This window comes from Brassica napus, chromosome C3 (genome assembly GCF_020379485.1).
Source record: "Brassica napus cultivar Da-Ae chromosome C3, Da-Ae, whole genome shotgun sequence".
Taxonomy (NCBI): Eukaryota; Viridiplantae; Streptophyta; class Magnoliopsida; order Brassicales; family Brassicaceae; genus Brassica; species Brassica napus.
Window position 1 is genome coordinate 42,862,227 of NC_063446.1, and position 22,113 is coordinate 42,884,339.

Sequence of the window (22,113 nt, forward strand, 5' to 3'; positions counted from 1 at the left end):
TTTTATATTTCAGATTTTATTTATTAATTTTTAATATAAAAAATATATAAAAATGCAAAATTAATTCGTTTTTAAAATTGATATATTCCGACGAATTGTGGGCGTCGGACTATACCGACGGACTATGGTTCGTCGGAAAATACCGACGAACTATGGTTCGTCGGAAAATACCGACGGAGAGGATTCCTCGAAAAATTCCGACGAACCATTGTCCGTCGGTATCTTCCGACGAACCATAGTCCGTCGGTATTTTCCGAGGACTACGTTCGTCGGAATAGTCCGAGGAATGTTCTCCGTCGGTATATAGTTTTTCCGATGAACTCTGGTCTCTAGTGTCCGCATCAGAATATCGTCGGAAGTTCGTCAGAATGACGTTTCTCGGTATTCGTCAGAAAGTCGTCGGAAGGTCTGACGAAATTCCGACGAATATTGTTTTTCCGACAAAATGATACCGACGAATTGGTTCGTCAGAAATTCGTCGGAATCGGTCTATTCCGACGAATTTCTGACGATTTCGGCCATCAGAATCCCTCTGTTTTCTTGTAGTGTAACTATAAAATAAGCATGTTAACAACTGAGATAGAGACGTTCTACACATTTTTGTGTATGTTTTACCTCCAACTAACTTGTGGTTGATATTTGTTGCCACAACCACCTTGGGTTCATCACAGGATGTTATTAATTTCTCGTTCAGGTGCATCACAAGGCTGTTAAAGACACTGACAGATACAGTTAATTCGCTACACATACGAAATGTTTGAGTATAAGTCATGGCTTCGCATGAGAATTCTACATTTGATAAAGTGGTGAACAAAATGAATTTTAGGTGTTTCTCTTAAACCTTTCAATGCATAGGGTAACTATGATTCGCTGAGTAGTCAGGGCCTCGGCATTGAAAATTAGTTGAATACATCTAACTCCCCCCATGATATCTGCATATAAACATTAGGATTAAGGCTACTTGCATGGGATATCTACACATATTATATAGAGCGATTGATAGGGGCGTAAATGAAAGAACACCTGGAAAATACGTGTTCGTGTTGGCCAATAAAATAATATGGTCGTAACTCTAGAACCAATGGAACAAACATTAGTTGACGCGATTAGCAAAATTAACCAACGGGCGGTTGCTCAAGAGCCAGGTTGTCCTTTACCATACATTTCTCATACAGTCATAACCAAAGGAACGTGTTTGCATCACAGTCCCATGTCAGTACCCAAAACCAACATCAACAGAATTCATACAATAACCAAAATGTTAGCTATCATCACCCTCATCAAAGTCACGGAGGCGGACACAATCAGGAACACATGAATCTTCCAAGAAACTTTAATGGTCTAGGCGGATTTGTAAGACCATCACCACCACTACTTGTGCCTAAATTTATGCTCAACATATGCCAACTCAACCATTTTATTAACCTTTGGATTTTACAGGTGAGTTAACTCAAGATAGAACATTGATTTTGTATTTTACTTTATGAGTTTTTTTTCTGACGCATATGTTTCACTTCTTAGACTTTCCACCACAGATGATGTATCATCCTCATTGCATGCCCTTCATGGAGCCTCCTCATGTCTTGTTTCCATATCAAAATCCTGACCGCATGCCTTCCATCAAGCCTCACCTTGTCTTGGCCCATATCAAAATCCTGACCGCATGCCTGCCATCAGTCTGAGGATGATAGGCAGTACTCATGTCCAAGCTCGTGCCCAGAAGCTTCCAAAGAGATCGCCAAAAGTGACTGAGAAAACGAGTATCGCGATCAGACACAATAGACGATGGCAGACCGTGAATCCGATATACTTCACGAAAGAACAAGGTGGCGACGTTGACAGCATCCGTAGTCTTCTTACATGGTATAAAATGTGCCATCTTCGAAAAGCGATCTACCACCACAAAGATAGAATCAAACCCTCGTTGAGTCCGCGTAATCCAAGAACGAAGTCCATACTGACGTCCGTCCAAGGCTGAGTGGGGATCGGTAAAGGGAGATACAGCCCGACATTCGTTGCTTTCCCTTTAGCATGTTGGCAAGTGCGACAACGTGCCACAAAGCGCTCAACATCTCTCCTAAGAGTCGGCCAAAAATATGTCTGAGCGACCAGCTGCAACGTCCGGTCCCTGCCCACATGACCCTCATTATGCAGATCACTAATGATCTGGAGACGCAGGCTACACTCAGGGATGCAAATGCGTAGGTCCTTAAAAAGAAACCCATCGTCGAGGGAGTAAGTTGACGAGATACCGGACTTAACGTCAGCGAGGATACGGCCAAAGAAGGCGTCGGTCTCATATAGATAAGCAAACGTCTCAAAGCCTGCAACTGTAGTATGCATTGTCGTGACGAGTGTGTGACGACGACTGAGTGCATCAGCCACACGGTTAAATTTCCCCGGCTGATGGCAAATAGAAAAGGTGAATTGCTGGAGGTATGCACTCCAGGAGGTGTGCCGTGAAGAAACCTTTGCCTGACTGTCCAAGTGCCGCAATGCATCGTGGTCGGTACACAATACAAACTCTTTGTGAACCAAATAGTGCCTCCAATGCTTAATAGATTGGACTATGGCGTAGAACTCGACGTCGTATGTACTGTAACATCCGCGAGACCCAGCTAACTTCTCGCTATAATACGCAATCGGACGCCCCTTTTGGCTCTAGACTGCTCCAATTCCGAGTTTAGAAGCATTGCAATGTAGCTCAAAAGTTTTGTCAAAATCTGGTAAGATCAAGATCGGCACCGTGGTTAATTTTTCTTTGATCAACTCGAAGGCTGCAGTCGCTTCAGACGTCCATTGAAATGTTCCCTCGCGCATACAATTGGTAATCGGTGTCATGATCGTACTGAAGTGACTCACGAAGCACCGATAGAACGAAGCTAGTCCATGGACGCTACGTACCTCAGAAACAGTCTTAGGGATTGGCCAAGATTTTACTGCTTCAACTTTCGAAGGATCAACTGACAGACCCTGAGAAGAGACTACATAGCCCAAGAAGTGCACTTCACTGACCCCGAATTCACACTTCTGGCGCGCTGCTAAGAACTTCTCACGACACAGGACAATCAAGACCTGGCGCAGATGCGCTATGTGATCCTGTATCAAGGCGCTAAAGATGAGAATGTCATCGAAGTAGACGATGACAAATTTTCCAATGAATGGTCGCAGTGACTGATTCATTATACGCATAAAAGTGCTCGGAGCGTTCGATAACCCAAAAGGCATGACGAGCCATTCAAACAACCCTTCTCTGGTTTTGAACGCTGTCTTCCACTCATCACCTGGACGTATCCTGATCTAGTGATAACCACTTTTCAAATCGATTTTGGAGAAGACCGTCGCCGTGCCAATCTGATCCAGTAAATCATCCAGCCTTGGAATGGGAAATCGATACCTGACGGTGATTTTGTTGATGGCGCGACTGTCGACGCACATGCGTCATGTCCCATCTTTTTTTGGAATGAGAAGGGCAGGAACAGCACAAGGGCTAAGACTTTCGCGCACATAACCTTTCTGTAGTAGCTCCTCCACTTGTCGACGCAGTTCCTCATGTTCGCTCGGACTCATTCGGTAATGCGGTCGATTAGGAAGCGAGGCACCTAGAACGAGGTCGATGTGGTGCTGTATATCACGCAGGGGTGGTAACCCGGTTGGCAACTCAGTCGGAAACACATCAGCGAACTCATTCAGGAGAGGGTTGAATGTTGTTGACGTACTGCTGGAGAGGAGTCGGGACGTAGACGCCGGGAAAATGGCGTAAGCGACGCCCTCTTGTTGAAGCTCCGAGACAAAGGCTGCGTAAGAGCAAAGCAGTGTCGAGGTCTGGCCCTGTTGCGGGAGTTGGTGTGGAGGAGACGGAGGCGCTGGTAAAGCCTCATCACGAGATGGAATGAGAGCAATCTTATTTGTCTCCCACAAGAAGGTGTATGTGTTCTGAAACCCATCATGAATGATCCTTCTATCAAATTCCCACGGACGTCCCAACAAAAGGTGGCTGATGTCCATAGGAGCAATATCACAGTAGGTGCGATCACGATAAAAGTCACCGATGGAGAAGGGAACCAATGCACGATGAGTGATGCACACGTTAACTCTCTCGTCTAGCCAACCAAGTGTATAAGGAGCTGGATGTGGTTCGCACACCAAACCTAGCTTCTCCACTGCATCATCAGCAATCACGTTTCTGCAACTGCCCGAGTCAATGGCGTACGTGCAAATCCGACCCTTGATCATACATGTAAACCGGAAGATATTCGTGCGCAGCCACATAGTATCTTGACGACGTGGAGCCGTGCAAGAACGTCTGACGACAAGCAGCTTGTTGGTAGCTCCATTAAGTGGCAAGACTGCATCATCTTCATCCTTGTCGTCTTCATCGTAAGAATCGTACACAGGGGAGTCGTCATCCTTAATTCCATCGGCGATCAAACCACGACTTTGTTGGTGAGGACACGCCGCTTGACGATGACCTTGCTCGCCACACGAGAAACACTTCACTGCTGGGATACGATTCGAACGTCGCAGTTGTTGATCATCTGGTGCTGTCTGTGGTTTCGTAGTCACAGTACCAATGTCAGTGTCTTTTTGTTGTGTTGTAGGGGCCGACAAACTAGACTCTGAAACACGGGATCGTGATGACTGTGAATTCCAATTTGACGCCGCAGATCGAGTCTGTTGTTCAAAAGAAGCAGCACGACAGTGAGCTTCAGCGATGGTGGTAGGATCGAACTGAGCCAAGGAGTTTTGAAGTTGGGTTCTCAGACCACCAATGAACCTTGAGACAAGTTGATCCTCACTGTCGTATATCTCTGTTCGTGTCAGTAACAGAGCAAACTCTTCAGCATAGTCATCCACAGAGCGTGATCCCTGTTTCAGATTCTGAAGCTTGTTGTAGGTCAAGCGATCATAGTTGTGGGGCAGGAAGGTTGCTCGCAGATGTTTTTTGAGTTTCTCCCATGTCTGGATAGGTTGGCTACCTGTGCGAGCCCTAGTGGTTTTGAGTTGTTTCCACCAAGAAGCTGCATGTCCTCTGAATCTCATAGCCACCAATGGTACTCTTCGATCCTCAGGTACTTGTTTAAAGTCCAGGATCTCCTCGACAGAGACCATCCAGTCCAAGAGTACATCACCGCGACCTCCTCCATGAAATTCCGGAATCTCCACTTTAAAAGATGACTCCCAGCGAGATTATACGTTCTCTCCAAGAGGAAAACGATGAACACGGTGGTCCATGTTTTCATGATCTCCTCGATTGCAATTTGCAAAAGGGTTGTGTTCCCCATCTGCTGCGCGTTCTGCCAATCGCGGATTATGATTAGGTAAACGATTCACCAGTGTTTCGCCTAATTCCAGTATAGATTGCTGGAGTGTTTGCTGTAGATCTTCATGCATTGCTAACAAAGCTTGACGAAACTCCGTCCAATCAGCAGGTGCTGCATCCTTGGGTAAATCGACTTTCTTTGGAGGCATGATTGCAATAGAAGACAAACCCAGAACGTTCCAAGTCTGATATCAACTGATAGAGATGCGGAAGCAAAGTAACGAAATCAAACTCAAACTCTCCAGGAGAATTCAAATTCAAGCTCGGATCTTGAGTTCAACGAAGCAGTCGTCGAAATCAACGGGTTAAGAGTTCTCCTCTTCGAGTGATAAGCTCAATTGCCAAAGCAGTTTATTAAAATCCAACGTCAAAATATACATGTCCTAGATTGTGTTTATATAATCCTAAAGAGAATCTTCCTAAACGATATCTAAAAAGGTTATAATTATCCTTTACATTAATAAATCCCAAAACAAAACATAAATACGAAAAGCTTGCTACGCAAGACAAATCCAACGGCTAGTGTCCGTTGGGAAGGCATAGATGCGCTGCATCAATAAGCCGTCGCTGCCGGTCCATCGTCCCCTCTCTACATTCGGGAACAAAACAGCAGTCATGGCGGAACAGGTTAACTTGATCGTCTTTCACTCTAGATGACTTTCCTTCAAATTAATTGAGTCTCATGCACTTTCTTTACATTTCCAGACTGAGAAAGCTTTTCTAAAGCAACCTAAGGTCTTCCTCAGGTAATCAATTTCACTATATTCATTGTGCTTTCAAACATGCAATTGATTCTTATATATGCATTGTTCTTTGTTTCTGTATTTGATCAGCTCCAAGAAATCTGGCAAGGGAAAGCGACCTGGGAAGGGTGGAACCAGATTCTGGAAGAACATCGGTTTGGGCTTCAAGACTCCTCGTGAAGCCATTTTAGGTTTGTTTGGATTATGTCTTTAGCTTTAGTTAACAAGAACTTTGTGTTTATGTTTTTCTTACATCTGTTAGATTCATGCTTCAGCTTTATTGAACAAAAACTCTTGGATTATGTTTTTTTCTTACAATTGTTAGATCCATTTCCTATTAAGTCTTCAGCTTTGTTGAACAACCAGTGATTCTCTCGATAGATTGGCTAAGTCTGTTCAATATATTGCAATAAACTTTCTTGTTAAGAGTCTTAGAGCATGATTATTGGGAGGTTCTTAGGGTGGAGTTCTTAGCGGAATATAAGAACCCGTCTCTTAACTTTTAACTAAAAAAACTAAGAACCGGCTCTTAAATTCCGCTAAGAACCCCACCCTAAGAACCTCCCAATAATCATGCTCTTAGGTGGTTGTGTTTGTTTTCTCCTATGGAACAGGAACTTACATTGACAGTAAATGTCCCTTCACTGGAACTGTTTCGGTTAGAGGTCGTATCTTAGCTGGTACTTGCCACAGTGCCATGATGCAGAGAACCATTATCGTGCGACGGAATTACCTCCACTTTGTCAAGAAGTATCAGAGGTAATACAATTTACTTAGTATCTCTCCTTATCCTTTATCTCAGATGTTAATGAAGTATTATCCATTTTCTCTTATTCAGGTATGAGAAGAGGCATTCGAACATCCCAGTTCATGTCTCACCTTGCTTCCGTGTCAAGGAAGGGGACCATGTCATCATTGGCCAATGCAGGTTATGATTCGATCCAATATTATACTTAAATGTCTCTTGTATATTGTATTTTCTCGTTCAACTGATTTGATTTTCTTGTTTTTGGTAATCTCAGGCCATTGTCCAAGACTGTGAGGTTCAATGTGTTGAAGGTCATACCAGCTGGTGCTTCCGCCTTCTCAAAGAAAGCTTTCACCGGAGGGGGGGGGGGGGGGGGGGGGGGGGGGGCTTTTCATGTTAGTTTATGTTCTTGGATAGTGCTCAGTTCTGCTATTTTATCCCTTTTTATTTATGGAGAGTTTCACATTGAATTTTCACGATTTTAATGTACTAAGATTTTGTCTACTTGTAGCTTTTTGAGATGTCCCTGAGTTTTATTATCTTCTTTAAACAATTAAAACTGGTTAAACCTCAACACTGGTCTGATCCCAAGGTTTAGTAAGTTACTGTATAAAAAAATCTTTATTGATTTTACTCTAGTTACTTGCACGCACATAATCAAATCAGCAAGTATAAAATGTTAAAATATAACTGAATGACTTTAATGAGAAGTATGTACTGTTTTATTCTCTTAACATGATAATAAACATTTAACTGAGTACAGTTGTTTCCAAAAAAATGTTCAAGCTAATCTTCTCTTTTGGTAGAACAATATTTTAAACACAACTAATTTTAGAGGTGATTGATCCACAACTAGACCTTGATCTAACCATTCAGAGAAGAAAAGACTTGGCTAAAAGCTTGGTACTTGAGCATTCAGTGATTCTCCGATGTTGATAAATGAAGAAGATATTAAGAGTAACAAGTTGTATTCTACATATGCCACATCCCCTAGACTATATTTGCGAAGTGATTTTGCCACATGTAATCTCTACAATCAATTTCACAAAACAAGTATGACATTGCTACTGAAATTGATGACATGGCTTTCGAAAAAATATGACATAGATAATTTTATTTAATGTTGATTTATATTTTTGGCAAACTTATTAGAATATGGTAATAATTTATATATTATACATTTAATATTGATATTTATTTTTGGTAAAAAATTTTTAAATATGGTAATAGCTCATACATCATCTATAAAATAAATATATTCATATATAACATTTCAAATTTTGAAATATTATTACCTTTGTATAATTATACAATTTTTATTACCAAAACTTTCAAAAATTTCTACAATTTTAAAAAGAAATTAAATATCTAATCGTAAGATCATTAGTTTCTTATATATCTACAAATTTTATAAATATTGTTTAAGCTAAATTTTTGATAATTATACAATTTTGTATCATTTTTATTAGTTTTATACAAATTGATTTAATATATATCAAATCTATATTAAATATTAGTAAGAAAATAGTAAAATTTATAATATTTAATAAATTTTATTTTTAAATATAAGTTAGATTTAAAAAATTCCTTACTGCACATGGTGCAGGAAAATACCTAGTAAGTATATACTTATAGATTCATTAGTAGGTACAGAGATGAGAGAATGCTTATATATATACACTTCAGATTGTACATATTTCTAAGAGAAATTCCTTAGATAACTATTTTTAAGTTTTTGTTACAAAAATAATCTTCAATGAGAAAAATGACCAAAATAAGTTTTATTAAAGGGTAAAAGTACATTATTACTTTAGAGTTAACTAATCTAGATTTATGGTTTAGAGTTAAGGGTGACGTTTTGGGATATGGTTTCAAATTAAAAAATATATATATATTAAAAGTTTCAAAATAAAAAAGACTATTTTGGTCATTTTAAAAAAAAACTATTTTTGTGACAAAAATTTTAAAAGAACTATTTAAAAGAATTGTCCTATTTCTAATCTTAATAAAGATACTCCTAATATGGTATCTCAGCAACCGTTTCTGCTTGGATCATTGCTTCCGATCATCTTATCCGATTCATCGTCGTCATTCACACTCATCGTAATCTATTCAATGGTCTTCTCAGGAAAAAGTTCTAAAATAAAAACAAGAAGGATATACTGGTAAAATCAAATAGTAGACCAGTTATTTGATGTAAACCAACCAAAAATATCTAGACCATCTTTTGGTGCCATGTGACAAATCAAAGTAGCATTTGGCTGCACTAGTGGAAATATGAAAAATTCTATAGCCAAGGCAACCAAATATCGCTGAACCGGTGGATTTGTACGTATTAAGCGGTTTAGTTTACAACCGGCTATTTTTACCTGAAGATCTGCCTAGTTCAGACATACTATTTCAGTTCACTGATTCATCCTGAATATTAACACCAAAACAGGATTGACCAATGTCAGCCATTTGAGCTAAATGTCAACTTTCTCTCCAGCCTTGAATAAATGAGTGAACGTCTGACTTTGATCATCATCATTACCTTTTTACAAGTACAAGATATGCAGGAACAATGGAACGTCTACCCTTCCTTCTACGTAAAAACATTCTCCTCCCTGTACTTTGCGAGTCTTGATGATTTCAGACACCGTGCACTTCTCTGGCACCTTAGGCTGCCGAGGAATATTCTTTTGTTTCTTGTTCAATTTCTCACTGAACTATGTAAAAGAAAGCCAGATAACTTCAAGGCTGCTGAATTTTTTTATAAATTAATAAATAAATATATATTTACTCCAAAAGGACCAAAACCAACGTTAATAGTTTTTTTTTTTTTTGAGGCGGGGAAATAACTGTCGGCTATGTTCAAAATAAAGAAAGTGTCGGTTAGTGTATAGAACACTCGGACACGCATGTTACTTTCAGACTGGACCTACATATGTGGCCCCTCTTACCTGCTTGCTGCGCTGGAAATGATTCGAGACAGCTTTATTCTTATTATTAATTTTATCTCTTTATAATTATTAGACACCGCTTTCTTCAGTGCCTAACCAATCAACTCCACTAATCTCAGCCGCCGTATCCTCCTCCCTAGTCCCAAAATGGCTTATCTCCGGCGAGCAGCCACCGCATTGATCCTCATTATGCAACTCTTCACTCTCTCAAACGCCCACAACATAACCAAAATCTTGGCCAAAGACCCTGACTTCTCCACTTTCAACCACTACCTCTCAGCCACTCATCTCGCCGACGAGATCAACCGCCGTCAAACCATCACCGTATTGGCGGTTGACAACTCAGCAATGAACTCTATCCTCTCCAAAGGCTACTCACTCTACACAATCCGCAACATTCTCTCCCTCCACGTCCTCGTCGATTACTTCGGCGCCAAGAAGCTCCATCAGATCACTGACGGCTCCACTTCCACCGCATCCATGTTCCAGTCCACCGGATCCGCCACGGGAACTTCCGGGTACGTCAACATCACCGACATAAAAGGCGGGAAAGTTGCTTTCGGTGTCCAGGAAGACGACAGCAGACTCACGGCTCACTACGTCAAGTCCATCTTCGAGAAGGCTTACAACATCTCCGTTCTTCACATCAGCCAAGTCTTGACCTCGCCCGAAGCAGAGGCTCCCACCGCCAGCCCTAGCGATCTCATCCTCACCGCGATTCTCGAAAAGCAAGGATGCAAAGCTTTCTCCGACATGTTGAAATCCACCGGAGCCGACAAGACGTTTCAAGACACCGTCGACGGAGGCTTGACGGTGTTCTGTCCTTCCGACAGCGCTGTCGGAAAGTTCGCGCCCAAGTTCAAAGCCCTCTCCGCGGCGAACAAGACGGCGTTGGTGTTGTACCATGGCATGCCGGTTTACCAGTCGTTGCAGATGCTTAGATCAGGTAACGGCGCCGTTAACACGTTGGCGACTGAAGGCAACAACAAGTTTGACTTTACCGTACAGAACGACGGAGAGGACGTGACGCTTGAGACGGACGTTGTGACGGCGAAGATCATGGGGACGTTGAAGGATCAAGAGCCGTTGATCATTTACAAGGTGGATAAAGTTTTGTTGCCGAGAGAGATATACAAGGCTGTTAAGGCGGCTGCTCCGGCTCCCAAGTCAAGTAAGCACAAGCCTAAGAACGCGGAGGCTGATGAAGATGCTGACGGACCAAGCGCTGATGCTCCTGGAGATGATGACGGTGAGGTTGCTGATGATAAAAACGGTGCCATTCATGTGACGGTTTCAAGAAGCAGTGTTTTTGTGTCGGCGATTGTCTGGCTCTGTTTTGGTGTTTGGCTCATGTGATGTTTGTTAATCTTGTTTCCCTTGTATTATCTTTTATATTTTTCTTGTTTGATCTTTTAAGTTTTTTTTTTGGGTTGGGCTCTGTTTGTGAATTGTGAGTTTGGAGTTCATATCACTTTGTTCTTCCATGTTTAAATATACATTCAACATTTTTATCAAGTTCACTAATCTATAGGGGTTAACACAAGGAAGCATCACAAATAGTTAGAACCTCTGCGAGTAGAAACTGCAAAACAAGGAGCATAACTTAAAACTCAGGAAAAGTGTCGGTGATTGATTCCTTGTGTGCAGATGATTGCTAGCTCCACGAATAGACTTATGTAACTATCACTACTTACAGCCTTACTTACGGGACTAACAATTAAGAAACGGAAAGAAAGACTAACCTGGAAACTGTATTAGAGTTTGCTTGGTGGCAGTTGATATTCATAAACGCATTGATCACCTCTTTGATCTAATAAAGGACTAGCCATAGATGAGCAAAGATAAATAAAAAGCACAAGTGCGCTTCATTTGGCATTCAATGCACCATCAGCTACAACCATAACCCTTCTCATTTTCTCAGAGACAACAATTCTAACGCTGCATAAACAACAAACCCACCAGCGAAATGGCACAAATTTTGCTATAAAACAAATACGAATTCGTTCAATTTGATGGCAACTTCACAAACATCATAAATATGTCAATATAAGATCCAAAAGGTACACAGTCGACATTTCTTTTGATTTATTGAGCTTCCTTCTTCCACATTGAGCTAATATATATAACTTAAAACCACTTAAAAATCTCGCTAACGTGGACAGAGTGTTGACTCCGATTACATTGCCTTACTCTTCCTTTGCAGCATCGCCATCTGCAACATCCTTTTTCTCGGTGGTTTCTATTGTTTTCTCTTCAACGCTTCTGGAAGTTTCGCCAACAGTAGTAGCCGAAGCTTCTTCTCCAGTGTTTGTAGAATCTTCTGTTTTTTCTTTACCTTCTTCATCCTTCTTCTGAATAGTCCCGACTTTGACATACTTGCTCATGAACTTGTACTCCCAGTCTTGTAACGCATCTAGCTCAAAAGGACCGAGACCCGAGATGTCTCCGGTCAAATCATTCTCCTCAAAGGACATCTTTGCCAAAGCTCGGCTTGCATCTACCCTTTGGGGCATGAGAATATATGAACCCATGTAGAAGAAGAAAAAAGCACAATATGCTCAGTGCTTCTAATGGTACTGTTCCAACTTCCAAGAAAAGAAAAGCAGATTAAACAAGAAGAATCAAAAGAAGAGAATATTCATACTAAGATAGCCTCGCACAAAGTTATCAGTTCAACGAAATATACTCAAACTTCAACATCCATGAAACGGATGAAGGTACTCAAAATCAAAATTATATAATTGAACAATCAACCTTAAACCCCCCCAATTCCGAAATAATCTCCAGAATCTCGATACACTGATAAACAATAACGCGGAAGTTAATCTGGATTCTCTCTCTCTCTCTCTCTCTCTCTCTCAAGCATACCTGCTCTGGGAAACATCGTAGATCTGGCCTTTGATCGCCATGAGAAGGGGCTTTTTGGAATCGGAACCGTCATACTGCTTAAGCTCCTCTTCTGTGATTTCCCCGAGCTGAACCGGCGGCGGAAGAGGCTCTGACGGAGGGTATACCTCCGTAGAACGAGGGCGGTGTTCCTCAGGAGAGGCGAAGAAACCGGAGACGACTTGGTAGATGGCGAAAGCGAGAGCTACGACGGTGAAGAACGCAGCGGGAGAAAGTCCAGTGTAAGCTGTAATGGTTTCCTTGAGCGTCTCCCATAGTTGGACCACCACCACCATCATTACGCTATCCAAGGAGAGATCGAAGAAGACTGGTCACTTGATATTTGTCTTCTTTACATTTTTCTCATCTTCATAATTTATACTTTAATCTTCATTTATTATTTTTGGCTTTCTTACACATATTATTTAGAGTTAATTGAAGTCCATATATCCACAAACTCTTATAAAACATACGATGGATATCCATAACCGGTCCGATTTATAACCGGTCTATAACCGGTCCAATACCAAGAGAGAGACGGTCCAACTCTAGATAGAGAGAGAGGCGGCCGCATGAAGAGGAGAAAGAGGCGGCTTGGGCTTTAGAGAAAAGAAAACCCTATTTACTTTTCTTTGTATTTGTACACTTTCTATATTTATGTCTTTCTTTTTATCTCTTTGTGACTCTCATATATAAGGGTATCTTATGATTGAGTAATAATACACAGAAACTTACAGCTCTAAATCCTAAGTTTCACAACACGTTATCAGCACGGTAGCCTCTAACACCCTGAGCCTAAAACCAAATCAACAAAACCCTAAAACGAAAAGGAATCTGCCTCGGAACTTCAAAAAGACTGTTCTCTCAAACCGTGAGGACCCAGAAAACGATCAAGATATCAAATCGAAGCCCTTGTCGAGACGAATCAGTCAGTGCAAACCGCTTGTTGATCTGACCACCGACGCGCCCTCACGCACAGATACAGTGTGCGCCGATTTGCTTTAAAACCCTAATTCGAACCCGACGAACCCTAATTCGTTCGCGACTCCGTTCTAGCTCGTGTCCACCTGATCAGCTCCAGCCCCAAGGCGTTCCTGATCCTAGACAAACTCATTTCCATCTTGCATCAAGGACAACTCGCGTTCCAGACTGCAAGCGCCCCGTTCGCATCAGAGCCGCTCGCGATCCCGACTGCAACAGCTCCCGTTCGACGATCAGCTGCTCGCGTCTCCAACCTCAATCCGTTCGCGTCCAGGCCAGCTCGTGTTCAGCTCGCGTCCAGCTCGCGTTCCTACCCAGCTCGAGGTTCATTCTCTTGGTGGTCCGGTTTCAACAATCTACTAAAACTAAAGGTAAATTCGAATTCTAAGAACATGAAAATTGAATTTGGATTGCTTGTAAAGAATGAAACCATAAAACCTAATCTCTAAAGATAAAAGCCATAGGATAATTGATCAATCCCTGATGAGTAAATCGAAGCTCTATAAGTTCGATCCCCAAACTCTAAAATCGAGATTGATCAATTGATCAATTAAAATCAAAGTCTTAAAGGTTTTGAATCTCAAATCAAATCTCTTTGATCTAAGATCAAATTTTCGAAAATACCTAAACCCTAATTCGAAAAACTGATTAATTAAAACTGATTGAATGTTGATTGAGAATGAATTGATCATCCTGAAATTGTAATTGCTTGTTAATCAAATCGAAACCCTAAAATCCTAATTTTGAAAATCGATTTTGATTGTTTGAATTGAATATTAATTGATTGATTTGATCACCTAGAAATATTGCTAAGATTGTTTAAATTTGAATCTGAATGAATTAAAATTGTTTAGATTGTTTAAACTGAAACCATAATAACCTAGTCTAGATTATTTTGAAATCGAATCTGAATTGTGGCCGTGTGGCCTTGTTGCATTCTAGGTTAATAGTTCTTGATCATACCTTGTGGCCGTGTGGCCTTGTTGCATTCATACCCTAATTTGATCACAATTGATTGATTGCAAATTACACTTAGAACTTTTCTAGGAATGGTATTGAATCAAATCAAGTAGCCGTGTGGCTTGTTCTTTTGTTTGGCCGAGAAGTTTGTTTGTATTGATTGCATCATATAGAAACAATATATGTTAGGATTGCAATTACATGACAAACTAAATGCATAAGATTGAACCGATTGCATTCATGGCAATGCGGCATGCTTATTGGCCGAGAGGCATAGATCTTGGCCGTGAGGCATTGATTGATTGTTTAAACCTAAAACCCTATTCGTTTAAACCCTATTCCTAAAGACCTAAAGATATTAATCTATGATTTTAGATGTCAAAAATCAACAACCTGGATTTCACTGCCCTAAATCTCTCTAGAGATAATTACCTTCAATGGGCGCTCGATGCTAAGATCATCCTGAAATCCAAGGGTCTCGGTGATACATGAATGTATCACCGACAACAATAATGATAATGAGAAAGATCGTTGCAGAGCCATCTTGATCATTCGTCATCATCTAGCTGATAGTCTCAAGGATCAGTATCTAACCATTGAGAATCCACTAGATCGTTGGAACGAATTGAAATCGAGATATGATCACCAGAGAATGGTGATCTTACCAAAAGCTCGGTTTGATAAGATGAATCTCAGAATCCAAGACTATAAGTCTGTGGACGAGTATAACTCTGCACTTTTTAAAATTGTTTCTAAAATGAAACTGTGTGGTGAAAGTATTACGGAACAGGATATGCTTGAGAAAACCTTTTCCACTTTCCATGCAAGCAATGTGTTGTTTCAACAACAGTACCGTGAGAAAGGTTTTAAGACCTATGCTAATCTTATTTCTTGTCTCTTGCTCGCTGAGCAGAACAATGAATTATTGATGAGAAACAGTCAGATGAGACCTCTTGGATCAGCTCCACTACCTGAAGCACACACGACAGAAGATAATAAAAAGTCCAACCACGTCCAAGGAAACGGACAGTATGGCCGTAGTCGAGACAAGTCGAACGGACGTGGACGCGGTCGAAGATCTTTTGGCCGCGGGCGAGGAAATGATCGAGACCATGGCTCATTTGGACGAGGTCATGGTCGCGGCCATGGATCTTCATTTAAACCCCAACACTCGACCAAACTAGACGAATCCGTGTGCCATAGGTGTGGTATGAGCAATCATTGGGCTAAGACTTGTAGGACTCCCAAGCATCTTGTTGACCTCTATCAAGAGAGTCTGAAAGGGAAGAATCCTGAAGCCCATATGACTTACCAAGATGATGAAAATGACTTCAATCATGAGAAGGACGATCTTATGGATTATGAAACTTCAGATTGTCTAAAAGACTGAAGATTGATTTCGACATTTGTAATCTAAATTTCTGTGTTCTTTGTTTTGGTGTTTTTTATTTCTATGTTTTCATTTCTTTGAGCTTGTTTTATTAAAACTTAATAAAATGAATGAATGATTTTATTAAAAAACGCCAATATGAGTTTACAAATTGCGGGTATGGTACACATTAAGGTCTATGGCCAGATATGTATAAGGGCAAGCATGTAGATGCTTTATATTCACCCAGAGAAATCCATAGAGATTATAAAATATAGAGATATAAGAATGGTTTCCACAATGATACAATGGGCAAAAGGAAACAACAGTTCTTTCAGAGTTATGAAAATCTCCCAAGGCCATATTAAGTCCTAAAGACTATACATGCATTCTCTATTGATCTAGACTATGCCAAGATCAGTATGATAGAGGCAAAAGTCATGGTAACCAGAATGGTTTACCCACGAAATTATACACTTTATGGCATGACCGGATTGGCCATCTTGGTCCAAAACGTGATGCGAAATTGATATTGGAAAAGGCACAAAGAGTTATCCCATAGAATCACACGTGTGTAGCATGAACACAAGAAAAACTCATTAGGCCATGATGGCCCAAAGCACTTAAAGATTATTGTATGTCCATGAGGGGGCAGTGAGGACAAATCCGCACATGTCCATACTATATATAGCTTGGCTGAATCCTTTTATAAATCTGTATTGGCCATTACCCATAGGTCCAAACTCTCAGTCCAAGGTTTGGGGACACACGAATTTACATGCACCTTAACTAATAAGCATCAGACCATTTAAGTGAGCATAGATATTCCCATCTCAAATTTATTACGCGTCATGAGCCAGACATATACCATCTTGAGATATTTGGATAAGCCACCACAAATATATGTGCCGTCTAAGATGGATCATTAGAAGAGGATGAGGATGGGGATATGTGTTGGATATGAATCTCCCACAAATAATGAAGTACCTTGAGCCAAATATGGGTGATCTATTTAGTGGCCAAGAACACGGATTGCAAGTTTAATGAATCCGACTATCCAACATTAGGAGGAGAAATAATAAGCTGGTAAGAGAAACAGAATGGCATCGACCATCATTGTCTTGGCAAGATCCTCGGACTAAAGAATGTGAAATAGACGTCCAAAGATTATACATTTACAAAGCTAGGTAATCAAATGTCAGACACATTTGCTGACCCGAAAAATGACTAAGTCATATATAAACCAGCTTGTAAAGCACCAACGAAATTTATGTCCAAGAGAAACACAGTCAAGTTGCTACAGAGTCTATACAAGATAGAGCATTAGGTTCCAAAAGATAAGAATCCTCGGAAACAAAAGAAACGTGCAAAAGAATGATAATCAAAATCCAAATCCGAGGTTACTAAGGAAACCATCCTAGACATGGAGATAAGGCCGGCCGGCTCTAAGGTACAGGTACCAAACAAGGTAGCTTGGGACGTCAAGCTGCAAAGTATTAAAGGTCATGATAATAATGAATCTCAATCGATTATATCATGTCTGGAACATAATGGAACCAATAAAGAATGTCGACATAAGATGATTTATTTGCATACAAGGTAGCACTTGAATTTATGAATATAAGCGAGGATTATGAACCCACATTAGATTAAGAGTGCGCACTCGTAGAACAAATTGGATTGAATGGAAACGTTGGGTTAAATAGTTTAAAGAAGAAAGGTGTATTTGGCCATATGATTAAAACGCCATATGATGTTAAAACCAGTGGATATAAATGGGTCTTGTGAGGAATAGAAATCGTGAGATATAAAGCTGATGTTGCACAAGGATTCTCACAAAGATCAGTAATAGATTATGAGGAGACATACTCTCATGTGGTGGATGCAACTACTTTTAGATTTCTCATAAGTCTGGCTATATAAGAGAGAAAAAGTAGACTTGCAGCAAATTGATGTAGTGGCTGCATATTTATATGATCCACTAGATAATGAAAGTACTAGAGGGTATTAAGATGAAAGTACAGCAAGTTCTCGAGAACAATATTGATAATCATCAAAGTATATGATCTGAATATCCTAGGAACCTCTGGGTACAATTTCCCAAACAATTGAATATCTCAAGAAAGAGTTTGAGATGAAAGATCATGGAAAACAAAGTTTTGTTTGGGACTACAGCTTGAGTACATTAACAATGAAATCCTTGTGCATCAAATAGTATATACAAAAAAAAGGTACTCAAAGGATTTAATGTGGACCAGTCTCACCCATTATCTAGTACATGGGCGTGAGATCACTTGTTTTAGACACTGATCTGTTTGGTCCACAAGAAGGACATGGTCGTGAATATCCCTGACTTGGACACGGATCCTTTGGTCCCAATAAGGACAAAGAAATATGTCTTTGGTCCGGTAAAGTCCATTACCCAAGTACCATTGGCACCTTGATGTAATAGACAAACCATACTAGGCCGGACATGTGTTCTTGCCGAGAATCTCCTATATGTTTAGCTCATGTTCGACCATAAGGCACTAAAGACATACACGTCCCTAACCTTAAGTACTATTGGCACCTTGCCTTGATATTGAGAACTTTAGTCATTGGTATCCATGAAGCTCAACCATTAGGTTGGGATGCGCCAACTTGAAAGACATATACGGAGATTGGGATACGTAGACTGAAAGATTTTCAGTGATGTTCAGAATAGGGGGAGTAATGCGTGTTGTACTCTTTTTCCTTAACCATGGTTTTGTCCCACTGGGTTTTCCTGGTAAGGTTTTAATGAGGCAACATCCAAAGCGTATTACAAACTCTGTATGGTTATGACATCCAAGGGGGAGTGTTATAAACCATATGATGGATGTCCATAACCGGCCCGGTCTATAACCGGCCCAATACCAAGAGAGAGAGAGAGACGGCCCAACCCTAGAGAGAGAAAGAGAGACGGCCGCATGAAGAGGAGAGAGAGGCGGCTTAGGCTTTAGAGAAAATGAAACTCTATTTCCTTTTCTTTATATTTGTACATTTTCCATATTTATGTCTTTCTTTTTATCTCTTTGTAACTCTCATATATAAGGGCACCTTATGATTGAGTAATACACAGAAACTTACAGCTCTAAATCCTAAGTTTCACAACAGAAACATCATATATTTGCACTCTACCTTATAAACCAAAAAAATTTCAGTTCCAATTTTGCCCCTATCAATTTAATCTAATAGTTTTTTTAGGTATGTAACGTGTGTAAAGTGTGTAAAATTTTGTTACAAAATGATTTTTTTTTAGCTTTTTAGCCTTTTCTCATTATCTCTTTTACCTTTTTATTATATTGTTCTATTTTTTTTTCCTCTCACAGACACGATTCTCATCTGTATTTTATTTTTCTAAACTTTACTTTCTAATTATTATTTTAGTTTCTTCCATTCTAAATTCAACTCACTTTATATTTTAACTATCTCCAACATAAACACCAATCACTTTGGTAAAACACTATTTTTATGTTGGAATCAAATCTCTCAAAATTCTATTTTAAAAGTGTTGTGTTGGGTAGCTATGGAGAGACTAGGTCCTCTTTCCAACGAATTATACGTTGTTTCATACATGATTTGTTACTTAATAAATTGGTAGATACATGATTTGCGAGTTGATATATTTTTTGATAAATTGCTTGTTATCTGATAAATTATTTTGTTACATGCTACATAGACTTGTTGTTATCTGATAAAATATTTGTTACCTGGTATATGTTTTGTTACCTGATATATAATTTGGTATATAAAAAATTGATAGATACTTTGTTACTTGGTACATGTTATGGTAGCTGATATATAATTTGTTATCTGGTACATGTTATTTTAGATCATATATAACATTATATCTTAGCGATTACAAATTACACGCCAAAGATCTAGCTGGGGGTATTCCTAATGAAAGTTATGAACTTTTTTCCAACTAGTTTCACATGTTAAAAGAAAAGAATCTAGGTTCTGTCACTTTTATCGATATTGATTCTATGAAAAAAATTTGCATTTGCATTTGTGTCATTTATTTCATCTATCACAGGGTTTAAGTTGATGAAGAAGTAAAGTATAAATGGACTCTACTTGCTGCCACATTACAAGATGATAAATATCACTTGTATCCTATTGCTTTTGCTATAGTGGATTTTGAAAATGAGGCCTTATGGAGTTGGTTTATGATATGTCTAAAAACTATCATTCCTGATGAAGAGGATTTGGTTTTTGTTTCTGATCGTGCATCCTCTATTGCAACTGCTCTTTTAGAATGTTATCCTCTTGCTCACCATGGAATTTGCATCTTTCACATTTTCTATTGCAACCGAATTGTTAGAACATTATCTGCTTGCTCACTATATAATTCACATCTTCCACTTTGAGAAGAATGTCCAAGAGAAGTATAAGAGTTCAACACTTATATCATTGGTTGTAGATGCTGCTTATGCCTACACCAAGGAGGATTTTGACTATTATTTTCATGAGATTCAAAAGTCTGACATAGAAGTTCCAGAATATCTTCTTAAAGCAAACATCAAGAAGTGGTCACGGGCTTATGCTCATCCTAATTGCTACTATATCATGACATCCAACGTGTCTGAAACTATTAATTCTATGCTGAAACTGAGCACTCGTGACTAACCGATTGTATGCTTTTGACACTATTAGAATGACTATGAGTAGAGGATTCACTGAACGCCACGAGAAGGGAGTTCGTTATATCCACACCGTCCCTTTAGAAATGAAGAAAAACAAGTTATATGATCATAAGTTCAGTTGGCTCGAAGTTTCCAAAATCAATGATCCAGAGTTTGAGGTTAAGGTACATACATGAGATCAAGTAATGAATTTTGAAAAAAGGCATTGTTCATGCTTCGTGCATGATGTTGAGAAGTTTCTTTTTCATTTCTCTGTTCATGCTATTGCCGATGCAAAAGCTGAAAATCAGCGTAAAAATAATTATGTCGATGAGTTTTTCTCTAATGAAAGGTGTATTCTCACAGTCATTGTAGTATAATATTATCAAATTTCTATAATTTAACTAATGTATAAGGTTTTATAAACATTGTTCTAAAAACACTTCTTTTTCATTTCTCTTTTTAGTTGTTTCTTTACGTAATTCTCTTAATTTTCTTATTAGGTTTACAATAGCATGTCTAGAACGTATATATCAGGTTGCTAATAAAGCATATTGGGATATTCTTTTCTATATAGCTTCTTTTGTTTGCTGCTCTTTATTAAATCGCTTTTCTAGTGGCATGAGGAAAAATGATTGCAATTTTGTGGGAGCATGGAAAATATCGTACCACATACAAATGTAATAGTAAGGACACAACAAGAGTAGTTATGTAGTGCCAATCTGATAACAAGAATAGTATAAAAACTAGTTTTTATTTGACCATTTTATATGAAGTTATAACAATTAGAATCTCATAACTTTTGAACTTTTTATTATTACTTTTATCCCTTGTTCGGAAACTCGTTAGGCGTTACGCTGGCACACACAGACCTAACGATTTATCGAAAGAGCAGAAAAATTGGAAAGTACACGGAGAAGTAATTTTTAATGAATTATTTAATTTTAAATATACAAAAATCATAAAATATCAAATTAAATCATATATTATAATTATTTTTTTATCTATTCACATTATTGTTATTAGTTTAAAGAGAAATCTAAGAAAAACAACTCATTTTACAACCTTTCTATCAAACAATTTTTCAAAGTACATCAATTTTCTCAATTAAGCAAGACAAAGTCAAAATCATAAGAAAAAAGAAGATCTTGGTGATGTTGTCGGTGGTGATTTACCGGAGCCAACGTTTGTTCTTAAGAATCCTAGTCCTCTGCTTCTCTCTCTTCAACCACCACTATGAAGCTGTCTTCCTCTCGCGACGGTGGTGCCGTCACCGCCACCGCAACGGCATGTAATGATAAATGTAGTCAACGGGTTTAGATGATTATCTGCTTCTTCTCCTAGTCAAGAACAGAGCATCCTGAGGCTGCCTACATAGACCAAGGTTCATGAGGCTACATTGATAAAGCCAAGCCAGCGACAGTCACACTCCGGCAGTACTTTGAGTAGTTACAGTCACACTCCGGCAGTACTTTGAGTAGTTGTTTGTTTTCTTTCTTAAATCTGCTTCAATAA

General features: G+C 39.3%; 3 protein-coding genes across 3 annotated transcripts; 2 read left to right on the forward strand and 1 right to left on the reverse strand.

Moving 5' to 3' along the window:
* The first annotated feature begins 5,866 nt into the window (after positions 1-5,866).
* Positions 5,867-7,333, forward strand: LOC106383822 (40S ribosomal protein S11-3). The gene is made up of 7 exons (XM_048749654.1): positions 5,867-5,950; positions 6,029-6,069; positions 6,157-6,257; positions 6,681-6,825; positions 6,905-6,994; positions 7,089-7,138; positions 7,326-7,333. The coding sequence occupies exons 1-7, from the start codon at positions 5,867-5,869 to the stop codon at positions 7,331-7,333; spliced, it is 519 nt and encodes a 172-aa protein (XP_048605611.1).
* A 2,432-nt stretch (positions 7,334-9,765) lies between these two features.
* On the forward strand, positions 9,766-11,271 carry LOC106387831 (fasciclin-like arabinogalactan protein 2). The gene has a single exon (XM_013827753.3). The coding sequence runs from the start codon at positions 9,904-9,906 to the stop codon at positions 11,110-11,112; it is 1,209 nt and encodes a 402-aa protein (XP_013683207.1). The 5' UTR covers positions 9,766-9,903; the 3' UTR covers positions 11,113-11,271.
* A 452-nt stretch (positions 11,272-11,723) lies between these two features.
* On the reverse strand, positions 11,724-13,026 carry LOC106387830 (membrane steroid-binding protein 2). Its single transcript, XM_048751653.1, has 2 exons — positions 12,625-13,026; positions 11,724-12,258 (listed from the first exon to the last, which is right to left on the reverse strand). Exons 1-2 carry the CDS (start codon positions 12,939-12,941, stop codon positions 11,943-11,945), a joined length of 633 nt encoding a protein of 210 aa, XP_048607610.1. The 5' UTR covers positions 12,942-13,026; the 3' UTR covers positions 11,724-11,942.
* Positions 13,027-22,113: the final 9,087 nt, after the last annotated feature.

Excerpts from the sequence above, each read along its gene's own strand:
- LOC106383822 (XM_048749654.1), top strand. The coding sequence starts at position 5,867 with ATGCGCTGCATCAATAAGCCGTCGCTGCCGGTCCATCGTCCCCTCTCT. Across the intron at positions 6,070-6,156 it reads CAACCTAAGGTCTTCCTCAG|CTCCAAGAAATCTGGCAAGG; the intron begins GTAATCAATTTC and ends GTATTTGATCAG. Across the intron at positions 6,258-6,680 it reads TCCTCGTGAAGCCATTTTAG|GAACTTACATTGACAGTAAA; the intron begins GTTTGTTTGGAT and ends CCTATGGAACAG.
- LOC106387831 (XM_013827753.3), top strand. The coding sequence starts at position 9,904 with ATGGCTTATCTCCGGCGAGCAGCCACCGCATTGATCCTCATTATGCAA.
- LOC106387830 (XM_048751653.1), bottom strand. The coding sequence starts at position 12,941 with ATGATGGTGGTGGTGGTCCAACTATGGGAGACGCTCAAGGAAACCATT. Across the intron at positions 12,259-12,624 it reads TACGATGTTTCCCAGAGCAG|GGTAGATGCAAGCCGAGCTT; the intron begins GTATGCTTGAGA and ends CATGCCCCAAAG.